Raw genomic sequence first — 16,779 nt, 5'->3', positions numbered from 1 at the left:
GGTTTTATCTTGTTTCTTCATTTGGAACATGTTCCTTTGTCACCTCATTTTGCCTATTCTCTTTTAGAGATATATGTCAGTTACAATGCTCTATCTTGGAAGAGTGGCCTTATATAGGAGAAGTCCCATGGGGCCCAGAAGTGCACTCCCCTTTGGTCACCAGAAGTATATGCTCTAGGGGTGCCCTTGATGTGGGCTGTGTAGTCTCTTGTGTTGTGGTGGGGCTGACTACTGTGGGCACTCTGATAGGTGTGGCCGGCCCCTGGACCAGTTAGCTGCCAAGTCCTGCCTAGTGAGGATGCTGCTGGCCACTGGTGGATGAAGCCAGGTCATGGCATGGCTGGCTGCATAGCTCAGGGAGTCCCAGAACTGGTGCTGTTCTGCTGGTGGGCAGGGCCAGGTCATGGAGTGGCTGTCTGCATAGCTGGGGATCCTGGAGCTGGTGTCAGCCTGCTGGGGAGCAGGGCTGGGGCCTGGGAGTTCCACATCTGGTGACAGCCTACTTGTGAGTGGGCTGGGTTGCAATGCAATTGGCTGCCGGGCTGCAGGGATCCTGGAGCTAGTATCATCTCAGTGGTGGTTGGGGCTGGGACCCCACACAGGCAGCTGCTTATCCTGGGGGAGTCCCAGGACTGGTGCTGATTGGCTGGTGAGGGGTGTCAGATTGCAGCTAATAGGCCAGGGGCAGTATTCCAAAATGCAGCTCACTAGCACCAGCGTCCTCAAGATAGAATGGGTTCCCCAAAATGGCCACCACCAGCATCTATGTCCTTGGGATGAGTCCCAGTTGCCTCCTCCCTCTCAGGGAGGGTTTCCAAGGTCAGCAAGCGGATCTGACCAGGCTCTAACAAATTATTGCTTCTGCTCTGGGTGTCGAAGATTGTGAGATTTTGTGTGCACTCTTTAAGAGTGGAGTCTGTTTCCTACAGCCCTCTAGCTCTCCTGAAAGTAAGCCCCACTGGCCTTCAAAGCCAGGTATCCTGGGGGCTCTTCTTTCTGGTGTGGGACCCCCGGGCTGGGGAGCCCAATGTGGGGCTTGGACCCCTTGCTACTTAGGCAGAACCTCTGCAATTGTGATTATCCTCCTGTTTGGGAGTTACCTACCTGGGGTATGAGTTTTGACTATACCATGTCTCCACCCCTCCTACCCAACTCATTGTGGTTACTTCTTTATACCTTTAGTTGTAAAAGATTTTTTCTGCTAGCCCTCAGGTCGTTCTTATCAATAGTTGCTCTTGAAATAGCTGTAATTCGGGTGTGCATGTGGGAGGAGGTGGGCTCAGGCTCTTTCTACTGCACCATGTTGGCCCCTCCCCCCTCATCTATGAACATTTTTATGGCTATTGCGCATACAAAAAAACTGCCTCCAGAAAGGTTTACTGATTATAAAGCAATTGCCACCTGAAAGGGGAGTATCTCTTTCCCTATATTCTTGCCAACCTTGCTTATTTTCTTTCTTATTGTTAATATAACTGGATTTTTGTAAAAATTAAAAAATAAAACTATAAAAATACATTTTAGTCTATTTCAAATGTATTCAAATATTTTATGATCATTTTTTGAAATCCACAGGCAATATCTTAAAGCTTATAAAGGTCAATGTGTCCACACAAACTGTATAACATTCTAAACAATCAACAGAAATGTAAAGGATTCTTATTTAAAAGTTAGTGTGTAAAAAGGCATCTTTCAAAGGCAATTTTTAAAGCAACTATATAAAACTCGGGGTGATTTGAAAAAGAACAATAAACTCATTAAATGTTTCAAGACATAGTGTTGGAGGTGGGAAAAAATGACTTTTTAAATAAAGGTCCAAATGTTTTTTAAAAAGTAATAGGTTTTTCTTTGGAATCCAGCAAGCAAGGTTACTAACTATTCTTCTCATGAACACATGCACAAAATGATCACTATCTGATAAGGTCACCTGACTGTAATCCCATGAGATAATATAAATGAAGAGCTGGAAAGAAAACCCAACCTATGCCTTTATTAACACATGCAACTCCTAATACAAGGCCTCCTACCTACCTATCTGTCTATCCATCCTGTATCTAGAACAGCTTTATTGAGAAGTCATATACTATAAAATTCACCCTGAAAAGTATACAGTTCAGTGGTTTTTAGTATATTCAAAGAGTTGTGCAACCGTCACTGCTATCTAATTTCAGACCATTTTTGTCACCCCAAAAGAAAACCCATTAGCAGTCACTCCCCATTCTCCCCTCCTCTCCAGTCCTGGCAACAACTAATCTACATGCTATCTCTATAGATTTGTGTACCATGGACATTTCCTAAAAGTGGAATCATATAATATATGGCCTTTGTGACTGGATTCCTTCATTTGGTTTAATGCTTTCAAGGTTCATCCATGCTGTAGTATTCCTGTGCTTCATTCCTTTTTATTCATGAACATGGATGCACCCCATTTCTTTTATCCAGTCATTGGCTGATGGACATTTGGGTTGCTTCCACTCTCTGGAAAAACTTTCTGCAAACAATTTCTTTATTTTAATAGATTGCAGTTTATCTAGTCTTTGTTTGTAGCTTGTGCTCTTAATACAAGGTCTTTTAAACTTTCCCCTCCCGCCTCAGGGGAAATAATTATAAGGATTTAGAGTACATGAATAGTCAACATTAAAAGACAACTGAAAATTAACTCCAAATAAGGACCTCCAAATCTTCCAGTCTATCCCAGTTTCTGTCTGATCTTTGAGAACAGATCTCTAAATAACTGCTACATAATGACTGTACTTCATTTCTTTCTCCTGTGGCTAGGAAAAGGGCTAGAAGGGCTCCCAGTTAAAAAAACAAACAAACAAAAACCATGCCTCCACACACTGCCTCTGCACACACGAGAGAGGAACAAGAAAAGAGATATATTTTTCCATAGTTGGCATATAAAATCTAATTGATTTGTGATGTTTGGCATAAGGTTCCTAAGAATTGCAACTGGCCTATTTTGAATATTAAAATATGAGACAAGACTTCTGGACCTAAATTTTCCAGAATAATGATACTTCTAACTAAATTTTCTCCTACTTCTATGATAATACTGTCTCCAGCCTTCACCTTTCCTGCCCCTCTGCCTTTTGTCTTGTGGGTGGTCATCATTTTGTATATCAGGGAAGGCAATGAATTAACAAAAAGGCACTTGGAATTAGGTCCCTAGAAAATGGCCCCTGCCTTATGTCTTACTGTGCGAGTGTGGAAAGGTGCCATTCCCATTATAGTCTATACACCTTGTCCAACTGCACAGGACGATCCTTCAGCTTTTAAATTTTCCTTCCCAAGGTACAAGGTACACTAAAAAGGCAAACGATTCAAGCACCCAGCTTGCTAAACATCTTTGCCTCTAACATTCTTTCAAATTATCCAACGCTATGAGCAGCATAACTATACTGGATTTGGGTCCTGACAGGTTTAAAACAAAAAGCACTAGCTTTGGATTCAGGATATCAGACTTCAATCCTGACCAGTCACTTATCGGTATTGTGTTCTTAGTCATGTTCTTACCTGCCCTGAGATACATACCACCTGTAAAACATCTCATCTGTAACAGAGGAATGATAGATTCACTGGGACGCTAAGAGGACTAATTAAGGCAACAGCTGTAAAGTTCCTGGAACAAAGGAAGCACTGAATCAATGTGAGCTCCTCTGATGTGAAAGTAATGCATAAAAAACCAGTAGATTTAGACTACAGAGCTGTGCTGTCCAAAATGGTAGCTACCAGCAACAAGTGGCTAATAATTATTTCAAATTAAAGAGTCTTTAAAATTCAGTTCTCTGTGCTTAATGGTCATATGTAGCTGTATAATGGACAGCACGATGTATCATTGCCATCATCACAGGAAGTTCTATTGGGCAATGAAGCACTAGAAGTGATAGAATTTCACAAGAACCAGAAGTCCAGAAGCCTAAATTTCTGCCATTAACTATGTAACTTTAGCAAAGCAACTTTATCTCACTATGTTTCCCCAGAGATAAAATGAAATAATGCCTTTACAACAATATTGTAGGGATCAGGTGCACTGAAATCACTTTTTCCTTCGCTTTCTTATCATCTTCCCAGGACCCCAAGATTAAATTATGCACAAAAAATTCTCTAGCAAGGACCACTTTGAGTATGACTCGATAGGTACAGCTCTTTGGGAGTTCAGTATTCGTAGCCATGATTTGATATTACTCCAATACACCTGTAAGTAGTTAAGAATACCATAGGTTCAGAAGCACAAAGAGCTATGTACAGGCAGTTCTTGTGGTGATGGAAAGAAGCAAACCAACATAATTTAAAAGGTTTTCATTGGCAAATGGCCTTTTGCAGACTAGTCAATTTTCACAGGGTTTAAAATGCAAAGGTCAAAGATCATATTTCCTACTTATTCATGTTTCACCTTAATGCCTAAATCTGCCTTTCCCAGGTTTGGAAACAATCATCTGTGCTGTCATTTTGAGGGTAATATATAGAGAGAAGGGGTTGGCAAGCTTTTTCTGTGAAGGGCCAACAAGTAAATATTCTAGGGCCATAAAATTTCTATCACAGTTACTTAACTCTGCTAGTGTAGCATGAAAGCAAGCATAGACAAAATGCAAATAAATGGCATGGCTGTGTGTCAATAAAACTTTATTTACTAAATAGTCCCTCGGGCCTTAATTTGCCAACTCCAGATCTAGAAGGATATGGAAGAACATAGCCTTTCTTGCTGTTCCTCACAGTTTTTTTTTTTTAACCACTATTATATGAGTTTTCATTTATTTTAATAATTTGAACATATATTGTATCCTGCAAATAATCAGATTTTTAAATATTTAATTTAGAAATGTCAAAACAATTTTTCCTCTCATTTTATTAAAACCTTGAATAAAAATAAAATAATTCTTTAGGATGATAATCTTTTTTCTTGCCGAAAGCAAACTGAGAGGGATGGACATAGCATATAAACTGTAAAATAACTAACTAAAAGTGATTCACAGATCCAGTCAGGTCATTTAAAATTTCCTGGCTATTTTACTAATTCATGAGTTGAATTACAACTTAAATAGAAAACTAAAATTGAGCAAAGTGCCTCAACGCCATTACTTCTTATGTGGACATTACTGTTCAAGACAAATAAATCAAAGTCAAATATTTAGATGACTCAAGCAGCATCTATTCAAAAAACCTGGTAACCTGTATGCATGGGTAAGAATGGACTCCAAAAAAATGGTGAGAAATTAATAGAATAAAATCATGACATTTCAGAGTTGGAACAGTCCTTACAGAACAATTGGTTCAACATCATTGCTCTATGGTTGATGACTGTGGTTATCATCTCTTATTTTTCTTTTCCAGAAAACACTGCTTCTTCTTATTGGATACCCAATTTCTTTATGGAATTACCCCTCCATTTCTTACTCTCAGCTCTGGTAGTTTGGGTGAGGGTGGTCTCGTTCTCAGGCCAACAAGTGGGTATTTAACCCAGTCTGAACTCATCAGAACCCTGTAAACTCCTGGCCAGAGGACTGGTTCAGGGATAGGTTCTTGACCTAAAGTTGATCATCTCAATTCTGGAATGTGTCTTAGAATTACCAGGAGAGAACCAACCTCACCTTCCTTCTCTTCCTTCCTCCCTTCCTTCCCTCCCTCCCTCCCCTCTTTCCTTCTTTCCTCCCTCCCTTCCTTCCTTCCTTCCCTTCCTCCCTTCCTTCTCTTTCTCTCTCCCCCTCTCCTTCTCCCTCTCCCTCCCACCCTCCCTTTCTTCCATCCTTTACTCTTTCTTGCCCCCTGCCCCACTCCTTCTCCCTTAGGGATGCTAAACTTGAGAATATGCACCTGGGATGGCCAGCAGCCATTTTGCCACCTTGTAGAAATGGGCTGCCTGAGAATGAAACCAACACAGAGACAAACTGCTATGAGATGCAGAGTTCACGTTCTGAGGCTCTGAGTTTCCAGATCTAGCCTTAACTGTAACCAAAAACATCTGCCTTTTGTAATTACAAGAACAAACTGTAATTACATAATTACTATTTCTTTTTTTTAAAAGAAAGCTTTTTTCTTAAGCTTGAGTTGGTTTTGCGCCACTACAAAAGAATCTATACAAATGAGAGATTATTCAACCTAAAGAAGTGAATGTTGGTAAGTGAAAGGGTCAGGACTCTAATCTCCTCTAAATCTGACGCTGGTTCTAGGAGACTGACATGGTAGACTAGCAAATCCATTAAAATCTTATGTGCAAAGAGCAGTTTGGGTAAAAAAGTGTGTACTACTTTTCAAGCTTCATGGATACTGAGTACTGTGTTTAGACTGTCACCTCCTTTCGTGGATATTCTTGCTTAGGATAGGGCCAAGTTTAACAAATACTAATCAAATTTAAAGGAAATTATTTTTCACCCTTACGTATAGTACAGCTGAGACAAAGACTCGAAGGGGACGCCAGAAGGTCAGAAATGTAGGGCACCCTGGAGGAGGTAATGTATGGACTTCAGATCCACAACCAACACCAAGTGCCCCCATTTCTACTCTGTACTGAGTATAGCTGTGGCTACACACACACCAGAAATTCATTCCATAAAAATTTATGGAAGCTATACTGTGCTGAGCAACACGGATACTATGCAAGCAACATAAACTCAATACTTTGAGCTTCTAAGAAAATAAAGCTTCCCACTTATTTGAAAATAAAGGGCTATTTGCTTGTTATTAACCCTGTTATAAAATAATCACATGAATGATTTAATTTCTTTATCCCCTCCTCCAAACTGTATTGATTAGAAACATCAATATATACAGCCATGTGAACACAAGCTTTTACAAAGGGTAAAAGAGTCAAATATGTAGTTTTTGTCTAAATGACAGAGTATACATTATTTCTTTTACAATACTAACTAGTTAATCTATCAAAACCCAAAACACACTTAAAAAGACACTGTTAATATTTTTCATGCATTCATAACAATTAAGAAAGGACATAAAATTGATCTATCAAATGAGCTCTTTCTCCATGGCAAATATGGATCTATAAAATAATGACTTTTTAACTTTTGTCCAGATATGAAATTTATGAGAACAATGTATAAACTGGTAAAAAAAAAAAAAAAAAAAAGACCAACGAAAAGGTTTGGTCTGTGACACATTTGTACATTGAGAGGAAAACTGTTAATGTTGGCACCTGAGCCTCATATACGGGAGAACGTTATGTCTGTATATTTCCTTATGCAAACTGAGGTCACATTTTAACCTATTAGACATCTGTGGCACTTACCTGGGCTTCTGGTGCGTATATAATGCTCATTCTTTCATTAAATAATCTCTTAACAGATATGGTTGCTGATAAAGTTGAGTAGAACTGGAATAATCCTGGGACAACCCAAATTTTCTAACTTTGGAGATATGCCTAAGACACTAAGGCTAGTGTCTTAGTAAAAGAAAAAAATTGTTTGAGGAATAAATTGATTAAAATAAGAAACACAGATATTAGAGTTTACAGAGGATTTTATTTGAATTTCTGTACAGATAAAAATTTACCAAAATTTAAACAAAAACCTAAATCACATTCTTTCCCACCATAAAAATGGACACTGCAAAAAAGCCACATTCTCCCGATTACATTTTCCCTGGTGGTAGATTCTGAGGGAAAATGGGAGGGGAGAGAAGACAGTGACACTCACAGCATAATTTAATTTTCAGTGTTGTCTCATCTTGAAATGAGAGTCAGAGATTTCCACAAGAATCAACCTTCTTCAGTTTTGATATTAAAAGAGAAACTTCTACTCCAAAATCACAAATAAGGCTTCTGGCTTTATTTTTAGTGTGAGGTAAACAGTATATTCAATATTAAGGCAAATGGTAGGATACATGTATGGGGTCTTGACCGCAGATCTTTCATTGTAAAATATATTTTGTAATATTTATGGATTTTCTAAACATGTTGGAGTTGGAAATTGTAAAAACTTTTGCAGTTTGTAACACCTATTTGTTTCAATGTCTTAGCTGCACCTTTTGGTGGTAAAACTGTTAAATGTAATCTTGTCTGAGTTTTTTTTTACAGCCTGTGATTTTTTTTTTTTTTTTTTTTTTTATTACACAGGACGAAATGTTCACCAAAATTGTTGTAAATGAACCTGGGCCTGATCTCACCTGCACACTGGTTGGCCACATAGACTGCTCCCCAAAGTTGGCAAAATAATGCCTACCGAGCTAGCTCAACGTGACAGAGAAGTATTAGAATGCAGGGCATTAATTTAATGAAGTCTAAAAGGGAAATCAGATTATTTAGGCTGTCTAGATATTCAAGAAAATACAGACTGGAGTTTTTTATACAATGATTCTTGCTCCTCCCTTCCCCATTTTTTCCCCGGTGGGATAACCATTTTCTTCACAGTGATGAGAGAACCATCACTTTTTATGGGTAAATGCACTTCTTCTTCCAAGGGATCAGGACAAAGACATCACTTCTCAGCCACGCTGGCCACAGCTTTCTTGGCTGCATCCTCCAGGTCGGCGGCCGAAGTAATGGGGAGTCCACTGTTACTGAGAATGTTCTGGGCCTCATGGACATTGGTTCCTGGAAGGGGGTGGGGGGACGGCGTAGAGTCACTGAGATGGAACTGGAGGGGGTGCCCCAGGAAGTTTCGTACAATCTGAAATCATGGGATGCCCGAGTCTCCTAACACCATTTAATTACAACTCAGTTCAGCTTTTTATTTTCCAGATCTGGCTATTTAGATATATCCAGATGACAAATTTATTTTTTTCCTCTTTTCACCTCAAATGCCTGGCATTAAAAAAGATACTGCCTATATTTTCTCTGGCATTAAAAAAAATGGAAACATGAGGTTCTTAGAAGACTGTGAACAAAGAGAGATTAACAACATCTTGTTCAACTAGTTTGAAAGAGGAAAATATTCTAAAATGGATTTATCCCTTGATTGAATAGTCTGAATATGGAATGTAAAGAAAAAGTTATGTACAAAAAATAGGCAAGAGAATGGTAAACCAAGGCGTTGGGATGGTATGGAGTACTGGCAGTAATACACGATCGTGCTCAGGACTAATCTATCTGTGGCTTTTCACCAGGAAGTAAATTAAATTCAGGTTCTAATCAATGGCATTGACGGGAAAGATGATGTGACAAGATCTGTATCAAGTGATGGTCCAGCTAGAAAAAAAGATGAAAGATAGGACTTGCAAGAGGCTAATGGACATTTTTTACTGATAGAAGCTGAAATTTCTGCTGGTAAGTCCACTCAAGTGGACTTAATGCGGTTTTGGCCCATTCCAGAAGTCTTTTGTCTTAATGATCTCTTGAAACGAAGGGTCTGAGCTGTGACCTAATCTGAGATCTGAAGTTCAGAGAATCTGCCCACCTAAGGCCATGAATCCACTGCTTGGAGACAATGACAGTATTCAATGTGTCCATTTATGCTTCTTCCCCACTCTATATAACAAAAAGGTCAGATGCCATGAAAATGAACATTGTAGCCTCTGATGATGTCTCCTGGCCATTCCTTGTGGATCTGTAGCATTTGCCGGCCAAGCTACCCTACCCAAATGTGTTCTTCGATGACTATTTAACATGCGAAATGCTTTTCTCTTCTTTCAGTGTGAACAAGCCCCTGGGAGAAATGTGATAAAATTTAAGTGTCTTAATGAAACATCTCATCTTACATCATCTCCCGTGCTTTCATCTAGTTAGCAAGACAGAGCCTATTTATAAACAAAGACCTTGAAATATAGGCCTTGGAGGACCTCCGAGCATAAATTAAAAGGAGGTGCTCGGTCAGCATGTTTCATACAAAAAGGCAAAGGCCAAGTTAAGGAGGAGCAGATGAGCTGAGAAGGCGATGCAGTGTTGATTTTCCCGGGACCCTGGGTCCACCAGAGCCATGGTGAAGGGGACACTGGGCACTGTGTCTTGCCCTCTAGGGCAAGCAAGAACTTGAAAGGTAGGGAAGTTCTTACCTAAAATTCCCAGCCACCCATCCTGGCTGGCCACTCTATTAGTTGCATAATTTTGGGTAAATCATTTAACTCCTCTGTGCCTCAACTTCTTTATCTCCAGACATAACATTGTGATCATCTTCCTCATAACTAATACTGATTAAACACTTGCAAACCAGTGCAATGCTAATCTTGCATACCAGACATAATGCTAAGTGACTTACATGGGGCATATGAAAACTTTACAATGACTATGAATAAATCCCATTGTCCCTGTTTCACAGATGAGATAACTGAGGCACAGAGAGGTTCATAGGGGAACTTCTCCATAGTCACACAGGTTGTAAGAGGCAGAGACGGTACTTGAATCCTGCTCTTTTTAATTATGTTTTAACGACATGCTTGTCTGTTTCCCTGTCTTTAAAATGAGGTAATAATGCTGGTAGCACAGGTTGCCATGAGAAGCAAATGAAATAATACATGTGAAAGCATTTTGTAAAAGGCAAAGTCTCTGTGGCAGTCATGGCTGGCTGTCTTCCAAAGATCCATGCTCCTCTGCTACGGGAGGGGGAGAGCTACTGCTGGGAAGTGGCTGCCCACACAGGAGCTGCATTTCCCGGGTCCCCTCGCAGACGGGAGGCTCATGTGACTGAGTTCTGGCCAATACACTGTGAGCAGAAATGAAAAACATGCCCATAACATCTCCATTGGTACTCTCTATATTCTCCCTCTCTTGGTTTTCCTTGTCTGTCTTCTGGAATGCTGTCAGCTAAGACAACCTTGGAAAACACTTTTTTCAGATGACAACGACTCCCTCAGCCCGGATGCTTGAGTAACCCTGTAGAGCAGAGCACCTGGCTCACTCACCCTCTCCGACTTTATATGTATGAGAAAGAAACTTCTAGTATGTTGCCTCTGACATTTCAGCACATACCTGTTGTTACGGGAGTGAGCATTACTTTAACTAACATACTAGTTTGTAAGGGTGGGAGGAAGCTTCTAAAGTGGCTCTCAAATCATTGATCCCGACTTCTTGGCGCTCACGCCCCTTGAGTGTGGGCTGGAGCCAGGGACCTGCCTCTAATGAACAAGCATATAGCAAAAGTAATGGAAGGTCACTTCTGAGACCAAGTCCACTTTCTGTGTGTTCACTCTGACGAAGCCAAGTTCCAGGCTGTGGGCGATGGGCTGCCCTACGGAGACGCTCACGAGGCAAGGAACTCAGGGCAGCCTCCAGCCAAAAGCCAAGGAGGAACTGAGGCCTTCATTCCAACAACCCATGAGGAGCTGCATCCTGTCAACAACCATGTGAGAGTGCCTGGAGGCGACCCTCCCCAAGGCAGGCTGCGACAGGACCCCAGGCTGCAACAATGTGATTGTACTTGTGACAGACCTTGAGTCAGAGGGCCCAGCTAAGCCAGCCCTGGATTCCCCACCACAGAAACTTCGAGATGATCAATGTTCCTTAGGTTAATCAGCTAAATTTCGGGGCAATTTGTTTCACACTGATACTTAACTAATGCAGATGTAAAGATTTATTATTTCATTAAGAACAACCTCAGTGTGCGTTTTGATTCATTTGGTAAAGTCTCAGCCAAGGTCCCAGAGGTTGAAAAGTAGGACAGAGGATCACACTGTGGGAGGTGTTGGGTACCAAGCTGAGGGATTCCAACATTAACCTGTAGGCAGCGCTTTCCTGGAGTAGTGACGCAGCATGAATCAAAGTCCTAAGAGACTCAGAATCGAATCGGCCTTTGCACCAGGAGGTCAATGCAAGTTAAATATGGAAATGTTTATCTCCTTCAACAGAGACATGGACTAGCACTCGCTCTCCACCTGGCCTCCAACCTGCCAGGGAAGAAATCTACGTTAAGATACAAAAGGCTCTTCTTCCTCTTCCTTTCTCAATACACAGCTCCCAAGATCCCCACGCATCACCCCAAGAGGCAGTCTCATCTGCCTGAACATTCCTCACCTTCTAATCTACCTTTCCTCCATGTGATTCCTCCTGTGGGTACAGGTCTCACCATGCCTGCCAAGCTCTGTCTAACTGGATTGAATTACCTGTGCTAGTAGTAGCCATAATAATAATAAAAGCAATAATAGCAGCTATCACTTAGCATGGGTCACACATTGTTCTGGGGTTCTAAGTACACTGGCTCCTTTGTTCCTCAGGAGCAACCCTGAGATAGCTTCTATTATTATCTTCCTTTTACAGAGGAGAGGACTGAGGCACAAGTAAGTTAAAGGCTTCGTAATAGGAAGCAGTGCAATGAGCATTCAGCAATGCTTGAAACATCCACGCTATACTTGAATAAGTCCTTCTTATGATTTTGTAAATATCTGTCATCATCATCATCATAACAGCAATTAAAAAAACCTCTGATTTACAAAGTCCTCCCGCATTACTTTATTTGACCCTTACAAGGACTCTGTGAGCTCGATGTTTCTAAATGAACTTGTGACTTCGGTGTTTATAAATCAGTTCTTTTTTTTTTTTTTTTTTTTAAGCCAAGAGCACTGAGGCTTAGTGACTGATTGGAAGGATTTGGTTTCAAAAAGCCTTCGCTTTTCAGACTCTTTTGATTTCCTGGTGACTCCTGTTTGACATTTAAAACACACAGCACTTTCCCATGCATGAGATCATCTGAACCTCAATGAGGCTATAAGTTATTTAAGAGCAAGAAACACACACAACTAGGATCTCTCCTCTTTCCAATCTCCCCTTCTGGCTAAACCTTCCATCCCCACTGTCCCCTGCTCTCTGAGGGACCACGGGGTATTCTCTGTCCCAAGGCGAACCTCGACTGTTCCCAAGACACTGACTGCACCTGATCCAAGGGTGGTCCAAACACAGACCACAGTCATTAGATTGTCCAATTAGATTCGCTCTCCAGAGAATCTCAATGAGTTGTTTCCAAGAAATAGAAAGTAGTAGCCTGAAAAGGACTTACCAGTCACAAGTAAGCAGATAAGAGAAAGGCTGTGCAAATACTCAGAGGGTGAAGAAGTCAAGTGAAGAGACAAGTGCTGGAATGATGTTCCTGAGGTCTGCCTCCAAGTCAGACCTTCCTCTTCCTGAGGCAACATTATTATGGTTCCTGCCCACTGAAAGAACTGTTTGTTCATGTTTAGCTGAGTTCCCTTCCATGTGTATGGTTGAAATAAGCTCCTGATCACTTTTTGGGGGGAGGGAAAAATGGATTGATATAACCAACTAGCCAGTTCCTTAATTAATCCCGTCTTCAGCACCCAACTTAGCACCAGATATTCCCAAGGGGGAAAACGACTGACAAAGAAATCTGTGAACCTACAGACAAGCTGGGGCTTTGGCCTGCTGTGCCCTCCAACCGGAGCTCTGTTGCCCTCTCTGTTGGGCAGACATCATACGTCCATGAGCTACCTGTTTAAATGACATTTCTTGGGGGATGCCTTCTTGGCACCACATCCCAACCCCCAATCCAGAGTAGGGGACTGTAAAATGAGCTTCTAGAATACTTTGTACATCTAAAATCACAGCACTATTTAGACTGCTTATTGATGTTGCTCTCGTCCCCACTAAGCATACGCTTCACGAGGTCTGCCACTTGGTCAGCCTTGCTCACCGCGTACCTCCAGGCTCGGGACAGTATCCCACACACAGGATGTGTCTGTAGATGGACTGAATAACTACAGATGGGCTCATCCATACAAAGTGTGCTCGAGGCGGCAGCAAGTGTGTGTGAGTCCTCTTCTGATCACATTGCTGACCCAACACCCCCAAATAACACTTTTTCAGGAGGTTGAAATCAAAACCCCAAATGGCCTGAGAGAAAATGAGAAGGGTTGCTCCTGAGCTTTCTCTAAATTCTCAGGGGCTTCTGTCGTGGCCTCTTTCTCTAAGAAGGTCCATGTATTAACTGGCTGTACTGAGTGCCCTTGAGGGAGGACTCCAAGCTGCTGCCACTGCCGGCCGCCCAGGCACAAGAGGCTGCTGTGCTCAAGGTTAACAACTAGCCAGCGGGGCCAGGGTAAGAGAGGGTGGGGCAGCGCCACACAAACACACGGCCCTTCTCTCCCTCCAGCTACTCCTACAGGGCCGTATCAAAATGCCTAATCGCTTCATCATTCCAGGATCCACTAAAGTGAATTTTAATTATACTTGCAGTTACACTTTAATTACAGCCTTAATTATTAAGCACATACTAGGCAGGCTCAGAACCAAGCAGCTTTGGAAGAGAACCTCGCCCTGAAATATAAAGCTCGGGCACAGGAGTACGAGGAGGAAGGGAGCACATACAGAGGGGCCTTGGTCAGATGCAAATCTGTCACGTGAGGTGTGGGGGGGGGATGTCAGAAACAGAGGCAGGAAAGAGAGAAGCACACACAGACAGAGAACAGATGAGACAGAAGGCATGGCAGAGCCTGAGGCAGGAGAGTCGAAAAGAAAGAAGCAGAAAGAGAGGCAGGAGAGAGACACACAGAGAGACAAGAGAGACAGAGAGGGAGACAGGGAAAGAGACAAAAAAAAAAAAAAAAGAGAGAGAGAGAGAGAGAGAGAGAGGCAGAATGGATGAAAGAGGAGACTAGAGAAGGAGACAACTAAGAGAATGAGAGACAAAGAGCCAAACAGAGAGTGAGGGGAAAACAAGTGAGGTGGCCAAGTCCCTTCTGCAGCAGCCCTACCCTGACCCTGCCAGAATCTCCCTTCCAGCACCCTGACTGGTTTCTGCTCGGCCGGCAGAGCTAGGGACAGGCCAGGGAGAAGCAAAGCCAGGGCAGGCCCTGCTGCCCACGGACCCTGCCTTGGAGAGGAATTACAAGTTGCTTCCTGGTTCCTGTTGAGAGAGCAGCTGGAAGGGGAAGTGGGGAGGCACAGAGAAGAGGGTTAGAAAGAAAAACAGCAGTCACTGAAATGAGGTCATCGGAAAAGAAAAGAGGAACAGAGGGAGCCTGGCTGGTTTGTGGATTCCTTTTGTTAAGGATATTAGGTGAGCATTTCAGGTTAGTTTCTTCTTGATTCACCAAGTGGCTGACATCTCCCATTCCCTCCCCAGTCTTTATTTCTAAATAGAAACCATCATAGCTGCTTTAAACTGTGATGCAGAATCAAGAGTTCCAAACAGACTGTTTATGCCTGTGCACCCAATTACAAAGGAAATTGATCTCTTCCCCACGTTTAAATTGCGCTGCTGACAGGCTCTAATATTTATTAAACGCTGCATTGCTTTTTAATGAGGCTGCAGGACAACACTTTTAATAACCACCTATACAGTTAACTGATCAACTCATGCTGGTCGAACTTTAGGCATTTCTTCATATCTGCCTGTTGAAAGCCACTCAGCTAAATCGTTACCTACCCACTGCATGCCTTAAAAACAGAAATACACAGAGAGTCAAAGGGGACGGATTTTAAAATGAAATCTTGCTCTATTGGTAGAGGATATTATAAAAAGAATAATAATAATTATTAAAATCTTTAAAAATTCTCCACCTCTTCTGCATGATTTACCACTGACTTCCTGCCACTGGGTGGAGTGAGAGAGCTGTATACAGAGATGCCAGGTTAATTTATCAAAATTTGTTCTTTGCTTTCATTACTTGGAGAGAAGACAACAGTAGTGGATACAAATTACAGGGCTTTGTTCAAAAGGTGCAGCCCCTCCCTGCCACTCAGGCTAGCTTTTTATCACAGGGCTGTGAAGAAAACCACTCTCTAGTCAAAGGATGCAGAAGCTGTCTTTTGAAAAGTATTATATTAATAGGAATTCAGCTTTTTTAAAAAGAATACAATAGTTAGCACTTATTCAGTATATACTAGGTATAATAAATGTTCTTTGGACAAGTGACTAAAGGGGTTCACGAGTATCCTATCAGTTGAATCTTCACAGCAACCCTAAAGTTGACATCACTTTTATCCCCACTTTACAGATGAGGCGACCGAGGCACTGGGAGGCTTAGGAACTTGCCCAAGCCCAGGCTTGTCTGACTGTAAAACCACATGACAACCACACAGCCTTGGCCTTTTAGTGCTAGAAGGAACCCCAGGGCTCCTTTAGGATAAGTCTCTTGTTCTCACTAGAGGAAACTGAGGTCCAGACATGTGAGATAATTTCTTCAGTCAAACAACCAGTGAACCGTACCAGATCTGACTCTCTGGCTGGTGCTGTCAGGGCTAGCAAACTATGGCCTGGGGGACAAACCCAGCCTGCTGCCTCTTTTTGTACCACCTGGGAACTAAGAATAGTTTTTACATTTTTTAAACAGTTGGGGAAAAAATCAGAATAATATTTTGTGATACATGAAAATTACATGAAATTCAAATTTCAGTGTCCATAAATAAAGTTTCAGTGGAACACAGCCAAAGTGATTCATTTACAGATTGTCAACGGCTGCTTTTGCGCTACAGTGGCAGAGCTGAGGACTTGTGACAGAAACAGCATGGCTCATAAATCCTAAAATATTTCGACCTCTGCTTTGAGTAATTGAGTCTTTTTTCCCCTCCCCCTGGGATAGGAGAGGTCAGTGGAAGCAAACCAAATTCTATAAAGCAGCAGATTCCTCCTCAAATGTTCACGGTCCCTGTGTGCCCTTGATCCTCCTCCATTATTCTTTCAAGTGACAATCAGATAGAGGAGGTCCATTTTCTCGGTGACACGTAAATTTAGAAAGCTTATCACATCTCTTGTGTCTTGTTATTATACTGTCGGAAATGGAATAATTCATCGAGGATGAGAGGCAAAGCTCCTGCTGCATCACTGGCCCTCATTCAACTGAGATGACGGGCATCTTACATCTAGCACCTTGCAGGCAGCCAGTGGAGTCCATCCATATGGAATCAGTCGAGCTGTGGACAAGAGCTCAGACAAAAATGACAGCTGA

General features: G+C 41.9%; 1 protein-coding gene across 11 annotated transcripts in view; it reads right to left on the bottom strand.

The window, feature by feature from the left end:
* Positions 1-16,779, bottom strand: part of SUCLG2 (succinate-CoA ligase GDP-forming subunit beta) — a 363,845-nt gene that overhangs the window by 70,506 nt on the left and 276,560 nt on the right. For 3 of the 11 annotated variants that reach the window (XM_024123817.1, XM_055079888.1, XM_024123819.3), the window contains one exon: positions 7,453-8,542. The exons of 6 other annotated variants lie outside the window; for them this stretch is intronic. In XM_024123817.1, the coding sequence (XP_023979585.1) occupies positions 8,427-8,542 (116 nt within the window). In that variant the 3' untranslated portion in view covers positions 7,453-8,426. 2 more of the 11 variants (XM_055079892.1, XM_055079889.1) reach the window with 2 other exon arrangements.

This window comes from Physeter macrocephalus, chromosome 18 (assembly GCF_002837175.3).
Source record: "Physeter macrocephalus isolate SW-GA chromosome 18, ASM283717v5, whole genome shotgun sequence".
NCBI classification, from domain to species: domain Eukaryota; kingdom Metazoa; phylum Chordata; class Mammalia; order Artiodactyla; family Physeteridae; genus Physeter; species Physeter macrocephalus.
The sequence above is the reverse complement of the archived record's forward strand: the minus strand, read 5'-3'. Positions and strand labels throughout refer to the sequence as shown.